The sequence below is a fragment of the Oncorhynchus tshawytscha genome, linkage group LG01, assembly GCF_018296145.1.
Source record: "Oncorhynchus tshawytscha isolate Ot180627B linkage group LG01, Otsh_v2.0, whole genome shotgun sequence".
In the NCBI taxonomy this organism is placed as follows: Eukaryota; Metazoa; Chordata; class Actinopteri; order Salmoniformes; family Salmonidae; genus Oncorhynchus; species Oncorhynchus tshawytscha.
In genome coordinates, this window is record NC_056429.1 from 1,130,131 (window position 1) to 1,149,496 (window position 19,366).

A 19,366-nucleotide genomic window follows, 5' to 3' on the forward strand; every position below is an offset into this window, starting at 1 on the left:
TTAAATCTGATTCTACTGCTGCATCAGTTACCTGATGTGGAATAGATTTCCATGTAGTCATGGCTCTATGTAGTACTGTGGAATAGAGTTCCATGTAGTCATGGCTCTATGTAGTACTGTGGAATAGAGTTCCATGTAGTCACGGCTCTATGTAGTACTGTGGAATAGAGTTCCATGTAGTCATGGCTCTATGTAGTACTGTGGAATAGAGTTCCATGTAGTCATGGCTCTATGTAGTACTGTGGAATAGAGTTCCATGTAGTCATGGCTCTATGTAGTACTGTACGCCTCCCATAGTCTGTTCTGGACTTGTGGACTGTGACGAGACAAAGATTGCTAGCTGTCTCCTCATCAGATAGATTCAAAACTCCTCTACCCTGCCAAGAGTCTAGTCTCTACCCTGTGCTAAGAGATATGTTGCCTTAGAAGGTCAAGATAGTTGGAAGAAAACAATGCTGTTCCAGACTCAAATACTGTTCTTTGTTAAGTTATTTTATTGACAGAAGAAATTGAAAACCTGAAGGCAAAGCTTGTCTATCATGTCGTCAGCAGGGCTGTGCTGTTTGAGATAGGAAAACAGTAGCCTTGGTTTTCAGTCTTGCACACATGGTTCCTCAATACATGTCATATTTTGGAAACAATCTGACACGGGAGATTAGGCAAACCGTGTTTTTCTGTCGTTAGTCAACAGGGTTGCTTCTGTATGAGATGAGCAAACAGCAATCAGTGATTGGCATCCACAACCAAATACTGGTCCCGCTCCCGTTCAGTTTATAAAGGCTTCATAATGCCTTCATAAGCACTACATAAATGTGTTACAAAGCATCTATAACCGTATGTCAGGCTTTATAAAGGGTTCATAAATGTGGCATAACCGTGTGACATAATCACTAATGTCAAATGCGTCAACTCACTATGTGGAATATGATATAAACATGTGCTTTATAAAGGGTGACATGTTGTGCTGGTCCCCATGGGACCAGAAGAGGAACACCCGGTGAGGTATTCTCAGGTTGAACTTGGTTCTGACACACAAACGCACACACACACACACACACACACACACACACACACACACACACACACACACACACACACACACACACACACACACACACACACAGGTCCTTGTCCCATTTAAATACACACACACACACACACACACACACACACACACACACACACACACACAGGTACACACAGGTCCTTTGTCCCATTTAAATACACACACACACACACACACACACACACACACACACACACACACACACACACAGGTCCTTCAGCCCATTTAAATACACACACACACCCAACAGTAAACTGTGGATCATCAGAGAACCTTCATAAATCATCAGAACGTTAATAACCTTTTAATTGACACTTTATGTCGTGTCCTGTAATACTTAGTTTGGGGTGAGACACCTTTGGTCATTCATAAGATCTATAAAGACTATCGCATGTTGCTCTACTTAATTTAAAGTCAGAACCCTTCGGTCATTAATAACACATCTATAAAGACTTCACATGATGGTCATTAAGTGAGAACACCTTCGGTCATTCATAAGATCTATAAATGACTTAATTTAAAGTCAGAACCCTTCGGTCATTAATAACACATCTATAAAGACTATCGCATGATGCTCTACTTAATTTAAATTCAGAACCCTCTGGTCATTCATAACACATTCATAAAGGCTTAATGATGTAAACACACATGTATTAACCCCAGAGTAATTCTCACTAACAGCCAGGGTTGGGCAGGTTACTTCCTAAATGTAATCTGTTAGTTACCTGTCCAAACTTGTAATCAGTAACGTAACTTTTGGTTTACCCAAACTCAGTAATGTAATCTGATTACATTCAGTTACTTTTAGATTACTTGCCCCCTTAAGAGGCATTAGAAGTAGACAACAATGCATGTTACCAATTGAACCACATCTATTGCAGGATAAATCCATGGTAAAGTTTACATAGCTGGCCATATATGGATGTTAAAGTTTACTTTATGGGTTGGTTATGTAGGCTTCTTCTAACACATCGCTTTCTACTACATATAACAATATGATTAAATGATCTTCAAGAATCTTCTAGAATAGGACTTGGAAATTATCCAAATTGTTTTACCTGAGCATGACCCCAAAACTATGGACTTATTAGCCAGCCCTACTCTGTTGTTTATGATTTTGTTGTCACGGAGGACGGATTTGGGCTCATTGATTCGTGTTGAAAAATAAATGCTGCGCTCATGGAATGGCCTGCTTTGAGCTCTACTGAAAAGGGCTATTTACATGGCAAAACAATTCAAACTGATTTTAAAATGCCAACTTTTTTTGTTGTGCATGACCACTGTAGAGTCCTGCAGCACAGCATGTTGGGTAAAGTTGAGGTCAGGTCCAATATTGACAATGCAAAGAGGGAAAGAAGCTGGACCATCCTAGATATTATTTTTTTTACAGTAATATAATATAATATAATATAATATAATATATATAATATAATATATACAATTTACAGAAACCAATTTAGCAGATACTTTGAGCCAAGCGACTTACAGTCATGTGTGAGCACATTTTTACGTATGTGTGGTCCTTTGGAATTGAACCCACTATCCTGGTGTTGAAATGCTCTACCTAGATGCATGACAGGGTTACGAATGCTTTGTGAACCCTCAATTTAATATAATTTACAAGGCCTTCATTAAACGTTGCTTATGCCACCCTTTATAAAGCACAGGTTTATGTCATATTTGACGTAATGGGTTATGTCACATTTGACATTGGTATATCTATATCACACAGTTATGCCACATTTATGAAGCCTTTATAGAGCAGGACATACAGTAATAGCTGATTTGTAACACGTTTATGAAGGCTTTATGAAGCCTTCATAACCTGCATGCCATTTCAAGTGGGACCCAAATATTGAGTACACACTGCTACTGACTGGCCAGCTACTTGATGTATTACATTGATGTCAGAAGGCTAACAGTGGTTTTCTCATGGTGCGTAATGTTTCCTGTGATCTTGTATTAGATAAAAACCAAGTGTCAGCAGGAAGGAAGTTTAACCGGTGAACTCACTGAGTTAGTCTGAGAATGACGTCCATATTGTTTTCAGTTTGATATTTTTCTCCATCCGTCTATAGTATGTATTTTTGTTTCTACCTTTAAGATAGCATGTGACTAGTAAACGGTAGGACATCTATTATTACAGCGTTTGGCCTGTGTCTCTGAAACGGGGAAGGAGAGGAGATGGAAAATGTTACCAGGGTCATTGATACTCACAGGTTATGAGAACTTGAGACTTCCGTCTCCTATAACGTGACACCGACCATAAGAGACCAGATGAAGTGTTTTTCATCCAGCTCAGATGCAGTTCAGTGGTTGCTGATCTAGACTGGGCTGTTGTTTCATTGTTTCATTTCAACCCAAAGAATTCAATGGGATGATGTTGAATCAATGTGGAAAACCGATTGGATGTGAATTTTTGTTGTTGTTGATTTCACGTTGAATTCACAAATGTAAATCAAAACTAGACGTTGAACTGACGTCTGTACCCAGTGGGTTTAACCTTTAACACCTCGGATCCCAGATCTGTAGCCAACTCCTGATCGTGGGATTAGATGTATATTAGCAGTGTTTTCCATTCAGTTCAGACCCAGTTCAGACCCAGTTCAGACACAGTTCAGACCCAGTTCAGAAGTCTAGTGGTTACTAAACTTCAGCGTGTATGACCTACCTACTATCCTGGGTTAATGCCTCCACTAGTCATGACAAAATGAGACCGTACCTATGGTACACTAGATATACAAAAGTATGTGGACAGCCCTTCAAATGACACGTTGGATAGAAAATTACTGAGGATAATAGCGGATGATATTGCCACTCCTATCTGCCATATTTTCAATATAAGCCTACGAGAGAGTGTGTGCCCTCAGGCCTGGAGGGAAGCTAAAGCCATTCCGCTACCTAAGAATAGTAAAACCCCCGTTACTGGCTCAAATAGTCGACCAATCAGCCTGTTACCAACCCTTAGTAAACTTCTGGAAAAAATGGTGTTTGACCATATACAATGCTATTTTACAGTAAACAAATTGACAACAGAATTCCAGCACGATTATAAGGAAGTACATTCAACAAACACAGCACTTACACAAATGACTGATCATTGGCTGAGAGAAAGTGATAAAAAAAAGATTGTGGGGACTGATTTGTTAAACATCAGTGTGGCTATTGACATTATCGATCATAGTCTGTTGCTGGAAAAACGTTTGTGTTATGGCTTTACACCCCCTGCTATATTGTGGATAAAGAGTTACCTGCCTAACAGAACACAGAGGGTGTTCTTTAATGGAAGCCTCTCCAACAGAATCCAGGTATAATCAGGAATTCCCCAGGGCAGCTGTCTAGGCCCCTTACTTTCTTCAATCTTTACTAACGACATGCCACTGGCTTTCAGTAATGCCAATGTGTCTATGTACAGTGCCTTCGGAAAGTGTTCAGACCCCTTGAATTTTTCCACATTTTGTTACGTTACAGCCTTATTCTAAAATTGATTAAGTAAATAAAAATCCTCAGCAATCTACAGACAATTCCCCATATTCACATAGCAAAAACAGGTTTTTGGAATGTTTTACACATTTATTAAAAATAAGGAACAGAAATACGTTATTTACATAAGCATTCAGACCCTTCGCAATGAGACTCGAAATTGAGCTCAGGTGCATCCTGTTTCCATTGATCATCCTTGATGTTTCTACAACTTGATTGGAGTCCACTTGTGGTAAATTCAATTGATTGGACATGATTTGGAAAGGCACACAACTGTCTATATAAGGTCCCACAGTTGGCAGTGCATGTCAGAGCAAAAACCAAACCTTGAGGTCAAAGGAATTGTCCACAGAGCTCCGAGACAGGATTGTTTCGAGGCACAGATCTGGGGAAGGGTACTAAAACATTTCTACAGCATTGAAGGTCCCGAAGAACACAGTGGCCTCCATCTTAAATGGAAGAAGTTTTAAAGAACCAAGACTCTTCCAAGAGATCACTGCCCTGCCAAACTGAGCAATCTGATGAGAAGGGCCTTGGTCAGGGAGGTGACCAAGAACCTGATGGCAGCACTGCCCACTCAAGATTCTGAGCCTGCTTGGCAGGGTTGGTCCTGCTAAGCCAAAGCCCCCTAAAGGGAGAGCATACTATACAAGGACACTCTCAAATGAGAGTGCTAATGAGAACCTTGATGACCTTGTACCTAGCCGGTGGGGATTCCTGTGGGGTGCCTCCACCCAGGCAGTGGCAGTGCAGGCAACACTAGCTGCAGTAACCCATGGGGAGGGGGGGGCACCCAGGCAGTGGCAGTGCTGGCAACACTAGCTGCAGTAACCCATGGGGAGGGGGCCACCCAGGCAGTGGCAGTGCAGGCAACACTAGCTGCAGTAACCCATGGGGAGGGGGGGCCCCACCCAGGCAGTGGCAGTGCTGGCAACACTAGCTGCAGTAACCCATGGAGAGGGGGTCACACTCAGACATTCAGAGAGGGGGAGATTTTAATACGGTCTTAAATACCTCTATGGACCGGAAAGGAAATCACACTACAAACTATCACCCTCAGGCACTTAAGGAAATCATGAATGTCATGGATATATTGGAATTAGTGGATATATGGAGACTTAAATACCCTGACCTAGTGAGATATACATGGCGGAGGCTTAATCAAGTTAGTCGTCTTAATCAAGCTAGTCCTCTTGACTACTTTCTCATACCATTCTCTCTGGCACCAAAAGTTTAAAAAGTGTTGATAAGGAACAGAATGTGGTCGGATCATCACATAATTGGCATATATATGACTCTTACAGAATTTCCACGTGGGCGAGGATATTGGAAATTTAATCAAAGCCTACTAGATGATAAATTGTTTTTAACTAGGACAGAAGAATTTATAACTGACTTTTTCAGACATAACATAGCTACAGCAGATCCCAGTATTGTATGGGACACCTTTTAAGTGTGCCTTTAGAGGCCATGCAATTCAGTACTCATCTATAAAACAAAAGCAAATTAGATCAAAAGAGTCCATATTAACAAAGGAAATTGAAGGACTAACAGTACAGTTAGATAGCAATAAAAACGGTACCATAGAGGCACAGAATAAGTTAGAGGAAAAACACAAAGAAATGGAGAAACTTATTCAAGAAAGATCAAGTGTAATAGATTATAAAAATAAAGTGAACTGGATGGAATATGGGGGAAAATGCACCAGATTCTTTTTCAATCTTCAATATAGAAATGCTGCTAAAAAATGTATTAAAACTAGTTACAAATGATGGAGTCTCACATGATTCACCGAATGATGTTTTGAAAGAGGAAATAAAGTACTTTAAGAATATATTCTCGTTTCAGTCTCCTCCATCTCCACTAACCGGAGCTAATTGTATGGACTCACGTAAAGGCCAAATTACAGAGAAGGAATTTCTTGATGCAATGAAAGCCTTTAAGGCTGGGTAAACTCCAGGGCTAGATGACATACCAGTGGAGGTATACCAAACTCCAGGGCTGGATGGCATACCAGTGGAGGTTTACCAAACTCCAGGGCTGGATGGCATACCAGTGGAGGCTTACCAAACTCCAGGGCTGGATGGCATACCAGTGGAGGCTTACCAAACTCCAGGGCTGGATGGCATACCAGTGGAGGTTTACCAAACTCCAGGGCTGGATGGCATACCAGTGGAGGTTTACCAAACTCCAGGGCTGGATGGCATACCAGTGGAGGTATACCAAACTCCAGGGCTGGATGGCATACCAGTGGAGGTTTACCAAACTCCAGGGCTGGATGGCATACCAGTGGAGGTTTACCAAACTCCAGGGCTGGATGGCATACCAGTGGAGGTATACCAAACTCCAGGGCTGGATGGCATACCAGTGGAGGTATACCAAACTCCAGGGCTGGATGGCATACCAGTGGAGGTTTACCAAACTCCAGGGCTGGATGGCATACCAGTGGAGGTATACCAAACTCCAGGGCTGGATGGCATACCAGTGGAGGTTTACCAAACTCCAGGGCTGGATGGCATACCAGTGGAGGCTTACCAAACTCCAGGGCTGGATGGCATACCAGTGGAGGCTTACCAAACTCCAGGGCTGGATGGCATACCAGTGGAGGTTTACCAAACTCCAGGGCTGGATGGCATACCAGTGGAGGTTTACCAAACTCCAGGGCTGGATGGCATACCAGTGGAGGTTTACCAAACTTGTTTTGATATACTCAGAGGACCATTATTGTCATGTTTTGACCACTCCTATATAAATGGTAGATTATCAGACACGCAACAAGAAGGTCTAATATCATTGTTACTGAAACAGGACCCAAGTGTTATATATAATGATCCAGTCCATTTAAAACATTTGGAGACCTCTTACACTTCAATGTTGTGATGCAAATATCCTGGTTTAACGCGTGCATAGTTGGGCATGACATCTACCACAGGAGATGGTTATACAGCACAAACTGATCTGACTCCCGGATAGATAACAAGTGTTTTTACTGATCTGATTCAAGGATAGATTAAAAGTGTTTTTACTGATCTGATTCCAGGATAGATTAAAAGTGATTTTACTGATCTGATTCCAGGATAGATTACAAGTGTTTTTACTGATCTGACTCCCGGATAGATTACAAGTGTTTTTACTGATCTGATTCCAGGATAGATTAAAAGTGATTTTACTGATCTGATTCCAGGATAGATTACAAGTGTTTTTACTGATCTGTTTCCAGGATAGATTAAAAGTGATTTTACTGATCTGATTCCAGGATAGATTACAAGTGTTTTTACTGATCTGACTCCCGGATAGATTACAAGTGTTTTTCATCAAGTTCTGAACCACAGTTCTGTCTGGATCTATCTGGACCAACACTCCCCTCGTATCCCACAGATTCCAGTCATTCCCGAGAACAGCTGTAACAGCACCTTGTCTGTTTATTCTACTGCAGTACAAGGCCCTCCCTTCTAGCAGCCCAGCTATTTGTTGGAGAAGACACGTTACTGTACATACTGTAATGTAGGCTAACCATACCACCTGTGAATCTTGAAGGCCACTAACATTCTATCTACAGTATGTTATTGTTTGGATAACCAGGAACAGAACCGTCTGTGCAGATGAACACTAGTCGGCCTTCAAAGACTCAACTTCCACTGTGAGACATCTATCTCGGTTCCATGTATGTTACTGGTCCGATTAAAGGGGTCACAGTTGTGGAAAAGCATTGACATGAAGACCTTTGTTTGGCTTGGTTCTTTTTCAGTGTCTTAGTTCCAATGATGTCATCATTGTGCAGGTGTATGAAGGAAGTTTATTCTGATGATGTCATCATTCTGCAGCTGCATAATGAGGATGATGGTGGTGAGGATGATGGTGGTGAGGAGGATGGTGATGATGTCATCATTGTGCAGCTGCATAATGATGATGGCGGTGAGGATGATGGCGGTGAGGATGATGGTGAAGATGATAGTGGTGACGATGGTGATGAGGATGATGGTGAAGATGATGGTGGGGAGGATGATGGTGATGATGATGATGGTGGTGAGGATGATGGTGGTGAAGATGATGGTGATGAGGATGATGGTGGTGAGGATGATGGTGATGAGGATGATGGTGATGAGGATGATGATGGTGGTGAAGATGATGGTGATGAGGATGATGGTGGTGAGGATGATGATGGTGATGAGGATGATGGTGGTGAAGATGATGGTGATGAGGATGATGGTGATGATGATGGTGGTGAGGGTGATGAGGATGATGGTGATGATGATGATGGTGATGATGATGGTGGTGAGGATGATGGTGATGAGGATGATGGTGAAGATGATGGTGATAATGATGAGGGTGAGGATAATGTTGGTTATGATGATGGTGGTAATGATGATGGTGGTAATGATGATGGTGATCGTGGTGAGAATTATGGTGATGATGATAATGTTGATTATGGTGGTGATGTCATTCTACAGGTGGATGAAGGCGGTTCTAAGCGGTTCTTGCAGAACATGTGGACGTCGTTCCTGAAGGCTCGGCTGGTGTGTGGGATTCCCAACGAGTCGCTCTACTTTAACCGGCTCCAAGATGTCTACGTGCTCCACGCGGAGGAATGGAGGGACTCACAAGTCTATGCTCTGTTCACTAGCAGCTGGTGAGAAAATGATCCTGCCTCTGTTATCTCCCAGCAGCTCCTGTACATATGCATTCTCCCAATGCCCCAAATTCCTAACTAAATGTCACTGGAGCGGTATTCTGACTTGAGATCTGCACGCTTACCTCAGATATTCGAGCAGGTCTCCCATTGACATCAGTAAATGCTATTTTAACAGAACACAAAGATAACAGTGTTTTGTTAAACAAAGGTTCTTCCTGATGTGACCGGTGTAGATTGCCTCTGTGTTCTGTTTTTGATCCGAGAACAGATGACCAGAGGATCTGGGTTGGTCTAACTAGGTTTTATTTTCTGATCGTGACAGGGAACAACTCCAGAAACAAATGCTGTGCTGCCTTTTTATACACCAGCTCTGCAAAATGAACAATGAAAAGGGACATTAATAGCCATGCCAGCTCAATGACGCCATGTACAGAGAAAAGTACAGTAACTAGCTAGCAGTCAACATATAAAAATACAGTAACTAGCTGGCAGTCAACATATAAAAGTACAGTAACTAGCTAGCAGTCAACATGTAAAAGTACAGTAACTAGCTAGCAGTCAACATATAAAAGTACAGTAACTAGCTAGCAGTCAACATGTAAAAGTACAGTAACTAGCTAGCAGTCAACATGTAAAAGTACAGTAACTAGCTAGCAGTCAACATAGAAAAGTACAGTAACTAGCTAGCAGTCAACTTATACAAGTACAGTAACTTGCTAGCAGTCAACATATAAAAGTACAGTAACTAGCTTGCAGTCAACATATAAAAGTACAGTAACTAGCTAGCAGTCAACATATAAAAGTACAGTAACTAGCTAGCAGTCAACATATAAAAATACAGTAACTAGCTAGCAGTCAACATATAAAAGTACAGTAACTAGCTAGCAGTCAACATATAAAAGTACAGTAACTAGCTAACAGTCAACATATAAAAATACAGTAACTAGCTAGCAGTCAACATGTAAAAGTACAGTAACTAGCTAGCAGTCAACATATAAAAGTACAGTAACTAGCTAGCAGTCAACATAGAAAAGTACAGTAACTAGCTAGCAGTCAACATATACAAGTACAGTAACTTGCTAGCAGTCAACATATAAAAGTACAGTAACTAGCTAGCAGTCAACATATAAAAATACAGTAACTAGCTGGCAGTCAACATATAAAAATACAGTAACTAGCTAGCAGTCAACATATAAAAATACAGTAACTATCTAGCAGTCAACAAGGAAAAATACAGTAACTTGCTAGCGGTCAACATATAAAAATACAGTAACTAGCTAGCAGTCAACAAATAAAAGTACAGTAACTAGCTAGCAGTCAACATATAAAAGTACAGTAACTAGCTAGCAGTCAACATATAAAAGTACAGTAACTAGCTAGCAGTCAACATATAAAAGTACAGTAACTAGCTAGCAGTCAACATATAAAAGTACAGTAACTAGCTAGCAGTCAACATATAAAAGTACAGTAACTAGCTAGCAGTCAACATATAAAAATACAGTAACTATCTAGCAGTCAACAAGGAAAAATACAGTAACTTGCTAGCGGTCAACATATAAAAATACAGTAACTAGCTAGCAGTCAACAAATAAAAGTACAGTAACTAGCTAGCAGTCAACATATAAAAGTACAGTAACTAGCTAGCAGTCAACATATAAAAGTACAGTAACTAGCTAGCAGTCAACATATAAAAGTACAGTAACTAGCTAGCAGTCAACATATAAAAGTAAATAAATTACTGAAATGTATAGATATGGATGTTTATGAGAGGGAATGCAGAAGGAGAAGGAAGGGGGGGCAGGATGTTTATGAGAGGGAATGCAGAAGGAGAAGGAAGTGTGCAACATTAAAAAAGGCACTTACAGCAACAAAAGGAATGTACACTAATATCAGGCTTGGGAACTATAAAAATGTTTTGCAATAGTTATACAACATCAAATTCAACACTTGTTACACCGAGGAAGATAACCGTATTCTGTTAAACAAAGGTTCTTCATGAGGAAGATAACCACGTTCTGTTAAACAACCCAGCTAGCAATGAGGAATCGGCCCGGAAGCGGCCCTCTTCCTGTGGGCCGGAACTGATTGAATCGGCCCAGAATCAAAATGAATGACTGCCCAGAATCGCCCCAAGTACATCGGGATGTTTCCTTCAACTAGAATTCAGGTGACTTTGCCGGCATCCCCCCAGAAGCGGCCCGGTGCAAATTTAAGTAAATGTACACAAAATTACCCGATTTAGTCATTTTAAATATTACACATTTTATAGATACAAATTATACCGTGTGAGAGTGCATGCTCCTGGCCCGCCACAGGAGTCACTACAGCACGACAAGGACAACCCAGACAGCCAATCCCTCCCCCAATTCGGATGACCCTGGGCCAATTGTTCATCATCTCATAGGTCTCCCGGTCGCGGCCGGCACGGGTTTCGAACCAGCATCTGTAGCAACGCAGTTTGCATTGTGATGCAGTGTCTTAGACCGCTGCGCCACTCTGGAGGCTCCATCCACAGAGGTTTTAATGCGTATCCAACTGTCTTGCACAATGTATCAAAATACTAAAATACTACACAGGACTCTTAAAGAATTTCATTTAAATGTTCATTGTATTTTTTGTTCACAGAAACAATGAAGAAAAAATGGCAAAATAAATAAATAATGAAATGTTAATTTTAATAACTCTCATCGGAATCGTCCTGAGCCCCAATAAATATATTTGGGCCAGATAACTCTCACCGGAATCTGCCCAAGCTCAATCCCCACATCCTAGCCATAAGTAATACTGCTGAAGGCGGCCCAGACTCAGACCACATGACGTCGACCGAGTCTGACTCTCAGCCGAGTGCCTTGACTCTAAGCCGGAATCGGCCCAGATCCACTGTGCTTCCTGAGAAAAAGAACCAGTTCTGTTAAACAATGGTTCTTCCTGAGGAAGATAACCGTGTTCTGAACTTCTTAGGGCCAGCAGAACACCTGTCGACAACTTCCAGTGAAATTGGAGGGAGCGCAATTGGGGGGTACAGTGGGAGACCTGATCACCGACAATGATGCCTATAGGGAGGAGGTCAGAGACCTGGTCGTGTGGTGCCAAGACAACAACATCTCCCTCAATGTGATCAAAACAAAGGAGATGATTGTGAACTACAGGAAAAAGAGGACCGAGCACGCCCCCATTCTCATCAACGGGGCTGTAGTAGAGCAGGTTGAGAGCTCCAAGTTCCTTGGTGTCCACATCACCAACAAACTAACATGGTCCAAGCACACCAAGACAGTCGTGAAGAGGGCACAGCAAAACATATTCCCCATCAGGAGACTGAAAAGATTTGACATGGGTCCTCAGATCCTCAATGTTCTACAGCTGCACCACCGAGAGGATCCTGACGGGTTGCATCACTGCCTTGTATGGCCACTGCTCGTCCTCCGACCTCAAGGCACTTCAGAGGGTAGTGAGTACGGCCCAGTACATCACTGGGGCCAAGCTTCCTGCCATCCCAAATCAAATCAAATTTTTATTTTCATCCGGGACCTCTATCCCAGGCGGTGTCAGAGGAAGGCCCTAAAAATTGTCAGACTCCAGCCACCCCAGTCATAGACTGTTCTCTCCGCTACCGCGTGGCAAGCAGTACCGGTGCACAAAATCTAGGACCAAGAGACTCCTTAAGATGGTCAAGAAGATTCTAAACAGCTTCTACCCCCAAGCCATAAGACTCCAGAACATCTAATCAAATGGCTAACCAGACTATTTGCATTGCCCCCCCCTTTTACACCGCTGCTACTCTCTGTTATTGTATATCTATACATAGTCACTTATATAGTAACTCTACCTACATGTACATATTACCTCAACTAACCGGTGCCCCGGCACACATTGACTCTGTACTGGTACCCCCCTGTATATAGCCTCCACATTGACTCTGTACCGGTACCCCCTGTATATAGCCTCCACATTGACTCTGTACCAGTACACCCTGTATATAGCCTCCACATTGACTCTGTACCAGTACCCCCCTGTATATAGTCTCGCTGTTGTTATTTTACTGCTGCTCTTTAAGTACTTGTTACTTTTATTTCTTATTCTTATCTGTATTTTTTTTAAACTGCATTGTAGGTTAGGGGTTCGTAAGTAAGCATTCCACTGTGAGGTCTACTACACCTGTTGTATTCAGCATTCCACTGTAAGGTCTACTACACCTGTTGTATTCAGCATTTCACTGTAAGGTCTACTACACCTGTTGTATTCAGCATTTCACTGTAAGGTCTACTACACCTGTTGTATTCAGCATTTCACTGTAAGGTCTACTACACCTGTTGTATTCAGCATTTCACTGTAAGGTCTACTACACCTGTTGTATTCAGCATTTCACTGTACGGTCTACTACACCTGTTGTATTCAGCATTTCACTGTAAGGTCTACTACACCTGTTGTATTCAGCATTTCACTGTAAGGTCTACTACACCTGTTGTATTCAGCATTTCACTGTAAGGTCTACTACACCTGTTGTATTCAGCATTTCACTGTAAGGTCTACTACACCTGTTGTATTCGGCACATGTGATTAATAAAATTGGATTTGATTTGAAGATGAAGATGAACAATCTAACCTGAGTCTAACCTGTTCTCTCCACCAATAGGAATGGCACAGCTGTCTGTGTCTACTCCATGGAAGAGATCGACAGGATATTCCAGAACTCTCCCTTCAGGGGATACAGTAAGGACATTCCCAACCCAAGACCTGGAACAGTAAGGAATTCTGACTATTTTACATCTTCCAGGACAATAGACATATGTTCTATTCTGCAGCTGCATGTACATCTCTGCTCTCGTTAACAAAGGAGTCTGTTGTCTTCTTAACTTAAAGAATCAGACATATTTCAGCCAGTGTCATGTGGACCATAACTAACAAGTGACTGAAAATAAAGGAAAATTTGAGACTCATTATTCCAGGGGGAATAGGGGGAAAATGTGTCTCTGTGCGCCTTATAGGAACATCAGTATTCCACAGACAAAGGGAAACATGGGATGTGTCCCAAATGGCACCCTATTCCACCCTATTCCCTATATTGCGCACTACTTTCCATAGCCCTGGTCAAAGGTAGTGCACTACATAGGGAATAGGATGGCATTTGGGACACAACCTAAAGCTGGACCCCCTGGCCTGTACAGCTGACTAAAGCATGGAACCATGGAGCTCTACAGTTTCCACATGTCTTTCAATAGCTGGGGCTGGGGCTGGGGCTGTGGCTGGGGCTGGGGCTGGGGCTGGGGCTGGGGCTGGGGCTGGGGCTGTGGCTGCTACAGTCATGACACATAATATCTTCAACTGTGTGACTCATAGTTGCCTGTATGTGCTGCGCCTGTTGAGTAGATTGTGCCTGACAACAGCATTAAAGCAACCACATATCCTGAGGCCGCATTTATAGTAGCTGGGGATTTCAAGAAAGCTAATATGAGGAAAACGCTACCTAAGTTCTACCAACACCTTGACTGTAGTACTCGCTCTGTTAAAACATTAGAGTCCTACCAACACCTTGACTGTAGTACTCGCTCTGGTAAAACATTAGAACACTGCTACTCTATCCACAGTTTCTGGTAGGTTTTAATAGTCACAGTGGGTACAACATCACCTATACACTTCCGGATAAACTCACTTATCGGTGTATTCGTCAATAATATTCTCTGAAGCTACCCAGAATAGCAAATCTGACCACGACTCCATTTTGATCCTCCCTTCCTATAGGCAGAAACTCAAACAAGAAGGACCCGTCCTAATGACTATCCAACACTGGTCTGACCAATCGAAATCCAAGCTTCAAGATTGTTTTGATCACACGGACTGGGATATATATATATATATATTCTGGGTAGCTTCTTTATTATTGACAAATACACCGATAAGTGAGTTTATCCGGAAGTGTATAGGTGATGCTGTACCCACTGTGACTATTAAAACCTACCAGAAACTGTGGATAGATGGCAGCATTCGCAACTGAAAGCGCGAACCACCATGACAAGGTGACTGGGAATATGGTTGAATACAAACAGTGTAGTTTTTCCCTCCGCAAGGCAATCAAACAGGCAAAATGTCAGAATAGAGACAAAGTCGCACTTTAATAACGGCTCAGACACGAGACATATGTGGCAGGGTCTACAGACAATCACGGACTACCAAAAGAAAACCAACCAGCTACGTCACGGACACCGATGTCTTGCTTCCGGATAAGCTAAACATTTTCTTCGCCCGCTTTGAGGATAACACAGTGCCACCTACGCGGCTCCTTACCAAGGAATGTAGGCTCGCCTTCTCTGTGGCAGACGTGAGTAAGACATTTAAGCGTGTTAACCCTCACAAGGCTGCCGGCCCAGACGGCATCCCAAGCCGCATCCTCAGAGCATGCGCAGACCAGCTGGCCGGTGTGTTTACGGACATATTCAATCTCTCCCTATCCAAGTCTGATGTCCCCACATGCTTCAAGATGGCCACCATTGTTCCTGTTCCCAAGAAGGCAAAGATAACTGAACTAAATGGCTATCACTATCACCCCTCACTTCTGTCATCAGGAAGTGCTTTGAGAGACTAGTCAAGGATCATATTACCTCTACCTTACCTGACACCCTACACCCACTTCAATTTGATTACCACCCCAATAGATCCACAGACAATGCAATCACCGTCTCACTGCACACTGGCCTATCCCATCTGGACAAGAGGAATACCTATGTAAGAATGCTGTTCATTGACCATATCTCAGCATTCAACACTATAGTACCTTCCAAGCTCATCATTAAGCTTGAGGACCTGGGTCTGAACCCCGCCCTGTGCAACTGGGTCCTGGACTTCCTGACAGGCCACCCCCAGTTGGTGAAGGTAGAAAACAACACCTCCACTTCGCTGATTCTCAACACTGGGGCCCCACAGGGGTGTGTGCTCAGCCCTCTCCTGTACTCCCTGTTCACCCATGACTGAGTGGCCTTGCACACCTCCAACTCAATGGGTGTGTCGTCTCCAACATTTGCAGACGACACAACAGTAGTAGGCTTGCCAAACAATGACGAGACAGCCTACAGGGAGGAGGTGAGGGCTCTCGGAGTGTAGTGCCAGAAAAATAACCTCGCACTTAACGTCAACAAAACAAAGGAGATGATCGTGGACTTCAGGAAACAGCAGAGGGTGCATCCCCCTATCCACATCGATGGGACAGTAGTGGAGATGGTGGAAAGCTTCAAGTTCCTCGGCGTACACATCACTGACAAAATGAAATAGTCCACCCACACAGACAGTGTGGGGAAGAAGGTGCAATAGCACCTGAAATTTGGTTTGGCACCTTAAACCCTCACAAACTTTTACAGATGCACAATTGAGAGCATCCTATCTGGCTGTATCACCGCTTGCAACGGCAACTGCACCACCCGCAACCGCAGGGCTCTCCAGAGGGTGGTGCAGTCTGCCCAACACAACACTGGGTGCAAACTACCTGCCCTCGAGGACACATACAGTCATAGCCAAAAGTTTTGAGAATGACACAAATATTATTTTTCCCAAAGTCTGCTGCCTCAATTTGTATAATGGCAATTTGTATATACTCCAGAATGTTATGAAGAGTGATCAGATGAATTGCAATTAATTGCTAAGTCCCTCTTTGCCATGCAAATGAACTGAATCCCCCAAAAACATTTCCACTGCATTTCAGCCTTGCTACAAAAGGACCAGCTGACATGTCAGTGATTCTCTCGTTAACACAGGTGTGAGTGTTGACGAGGACAAGGCTGCTGGAGATCAAACTGTCATGCTGATTGAGTTCGAATAACAGACTGGAAGCCTCAAAAGGAGGGGGGTGCTTGGAATCAGTGTTCTTCCTCTGTCAACCATGGTTACCTGCAAGGAAACTCGTGCCGTCATCATTGCTTTGCACAAAAAGGGCTTCACAGGCAAGGATCAAATCAAATCAAATTTATTTATATAGCCCTTCGTACATCAGCTGATATCTCAAAGTGCTGTACAGAAACCCAGCCTAAAACCCCAAACAGCAAGCAATGCAGGTGTAGAAGCACGGTGGCTAGGAAAAACTCCCTAGAAAGGCCAAAACCTAGGAAGAAACCTAGAGAGGAACCAGAGGGGTGGCCAGTCCTCTTCTGGCTGTGCCGGGTGGAGATTATAACAGAACATGGCCAAGATGTTCAAATGTTCATAAATGACCAGCATGGTCAAATAATAATAAGGCAGAACAGTTGAAACTGGAGCAGCAGCACGGCCAGGTGGACTGGGGACAGCAAGGAGTCATCATGTCAGGTAGTCCTGGGGCATGGTCCTAGGGCTCAGGTCCTCCGAGAGAGAGAAAGAAAGAGAGAATTAGAGAGAGCATATGTGGGGTGGCCAGTCATCTTCTGGCTGTGCCGGGTGGAGATTATAACAGAACATGGCCAAGATGTTCAAATGTTCATAAATGACCAGCATGGTCGAATAATAATAAGGCAGAACAGTTGAAACTGGAGCAGCACCTCACCACTCTCTTCCCCTCTCCCCCACCTCACCACTCTCTTCCCCCCCCCCCTCCCCCACCTCACCACTCTCTTCCCCTCTCCCCCCCTCACCACTCTCTTCCCCTCTCCCCAGTCTCTTCCCCTCTCTCTCTTCCCCTCCCCCACCTCCCCTTCCCCTCTCCCCCACTCTCTTCCCCTCTCCCCCACCTCACCAGTCTCTTCCCCTCTCCCCCACCCCCAGTCTCTTCCCCTCCCCCGCTCTCTTCCCTCTCCCCCACCTCACCACTCTCTTTCCCTCTCCCCCACCTCACCAGTCTCTTCCCCTCTCACCCACTCCCCTCTTCACCCCCTTCCCCTCTCCCCCACCTCACCAGTCTCTTCCCCTCTCCCCCACCCCACTATCTTCCCCTCCCCCACTCTCTTCACCCCCTTCCCCTCTCCCCCACCTCACCAGTCTCTTCCCCTCTCCCCCACCCCCGCTCTTCCCCTCTCTCTTCCTCTCTCCCCCACCTCACCACTCTTCCCCTTCCTATCTCTCTCCCCCACCTCACCACTCTCTTCCCCTCTCCCCCCCCACTAGTCTCTTCCCCTCTCCCCCACCTCACCACTCTCTTCCCCTCTCCCCCACCCCCACTATCTTCCCCTCCCCCCACCTCACCACTCTCTTCCCCTCTCCCCCACCTCACTAGTCTCTTTCTCTCTCCCCCACCAGGAAATGGGATCTGCTAGCTGTAAATATAAATGGTTTACCAGACTTCACACTAACATGGTTACCAGTAAAAAGTCAATTATGTGAGATTAAGTTAATTATGTTTTTTGTTTTGTTTTTATGTGACAATTCCCAGAACAATCTGTGATACCAAAAATGTTTTCGGGCCATGCTGGCATGGAATCAACCAATTTTCATTCTTCCCTCAGTGAAACATATTTTAGGATAAATAGTTATGGTGCTGGAAGTGGTGTTTTTAAATTCATTCAGATCCATAAATTTACTTAAAAAAAATAAGAAGAGAGATTACCATACATGCCACCACTATTGTTGAATATAATATGGGACATTGTATAATTAAGCAATATGGCCAAAGTGGGTGTGGTAAGTGGCCAATAGAACATGGCTAAGGGGTGGCCAGTCCTCTTCTGGCTGTGCCGGGTGGAGATTATAACAGAACATGGCCAAGATGTTCAAATGTTCATAAATGACCAGCATGGTCGTATAATAATAAGGCAGAACAGTTGAAACTGGAGCAGCAGCACGGCCAGGTGGACTGGGGACAGCAAGGAGTCATCATGTCAGGTAGTCCTGGGGCATGGTCCTAGGGCTCAGGTCCTCCGAGAGAGAGAGAGAGAGAGAGAGAGAGAGAGAGAGAAAGAGAGAATTAGAGAACGCACACTTAGATTCACACAGGACACCGAATAGGACAGGAGAGGTACTCCAGATATAACAAACGGACCCTAGCCCCCCGACACATTAACTACTGCAGCATAAATACTGGAGGCTGAGACAGGAGGGGTCAGGAGACACTGTGGCCCCATCCGAGGACACCCCAGACAGGGCCAAACAGGAAGGATATAACCCCACCCACTTTGCCAAAGCACAGCCCCCACACCACTAGAGGGATATCTTCAACCACCAACTTACCATCCTGAGACAAGGCTGAGTATAGCCCACAAAGAACTCCGCCATGGCACAACCCAAGGGGGCGC

The 19,366-nt window shown here is 43.8% G+C and overlaps 1 protein-coding gene across 1 annotated transcript in view; it reads left to right on the top strand.

Annotated features, from left to right (window-relative positions):
- Window positions 1-19,366, top strand: part of sema7a (semaphorin 7A) — a 79,677-nt gene that overhangs the window by 39,885 nt on the left and 20,426 nt on the right. The window contains exons 8-9 of the mRNA XM_042327624.1: window positions 9,001-9,179; window positions 13,816-13,924. Coding sequence (XP_042183558.1) covers window positions 9,001-9,179; window positions 13,816-13,924 — 288 coding nt within the window. The remainder of the gene's footprint in view (window positions 1-9,000; window positions 9,180-13,815; window positions 13,925-19,366) is intronic.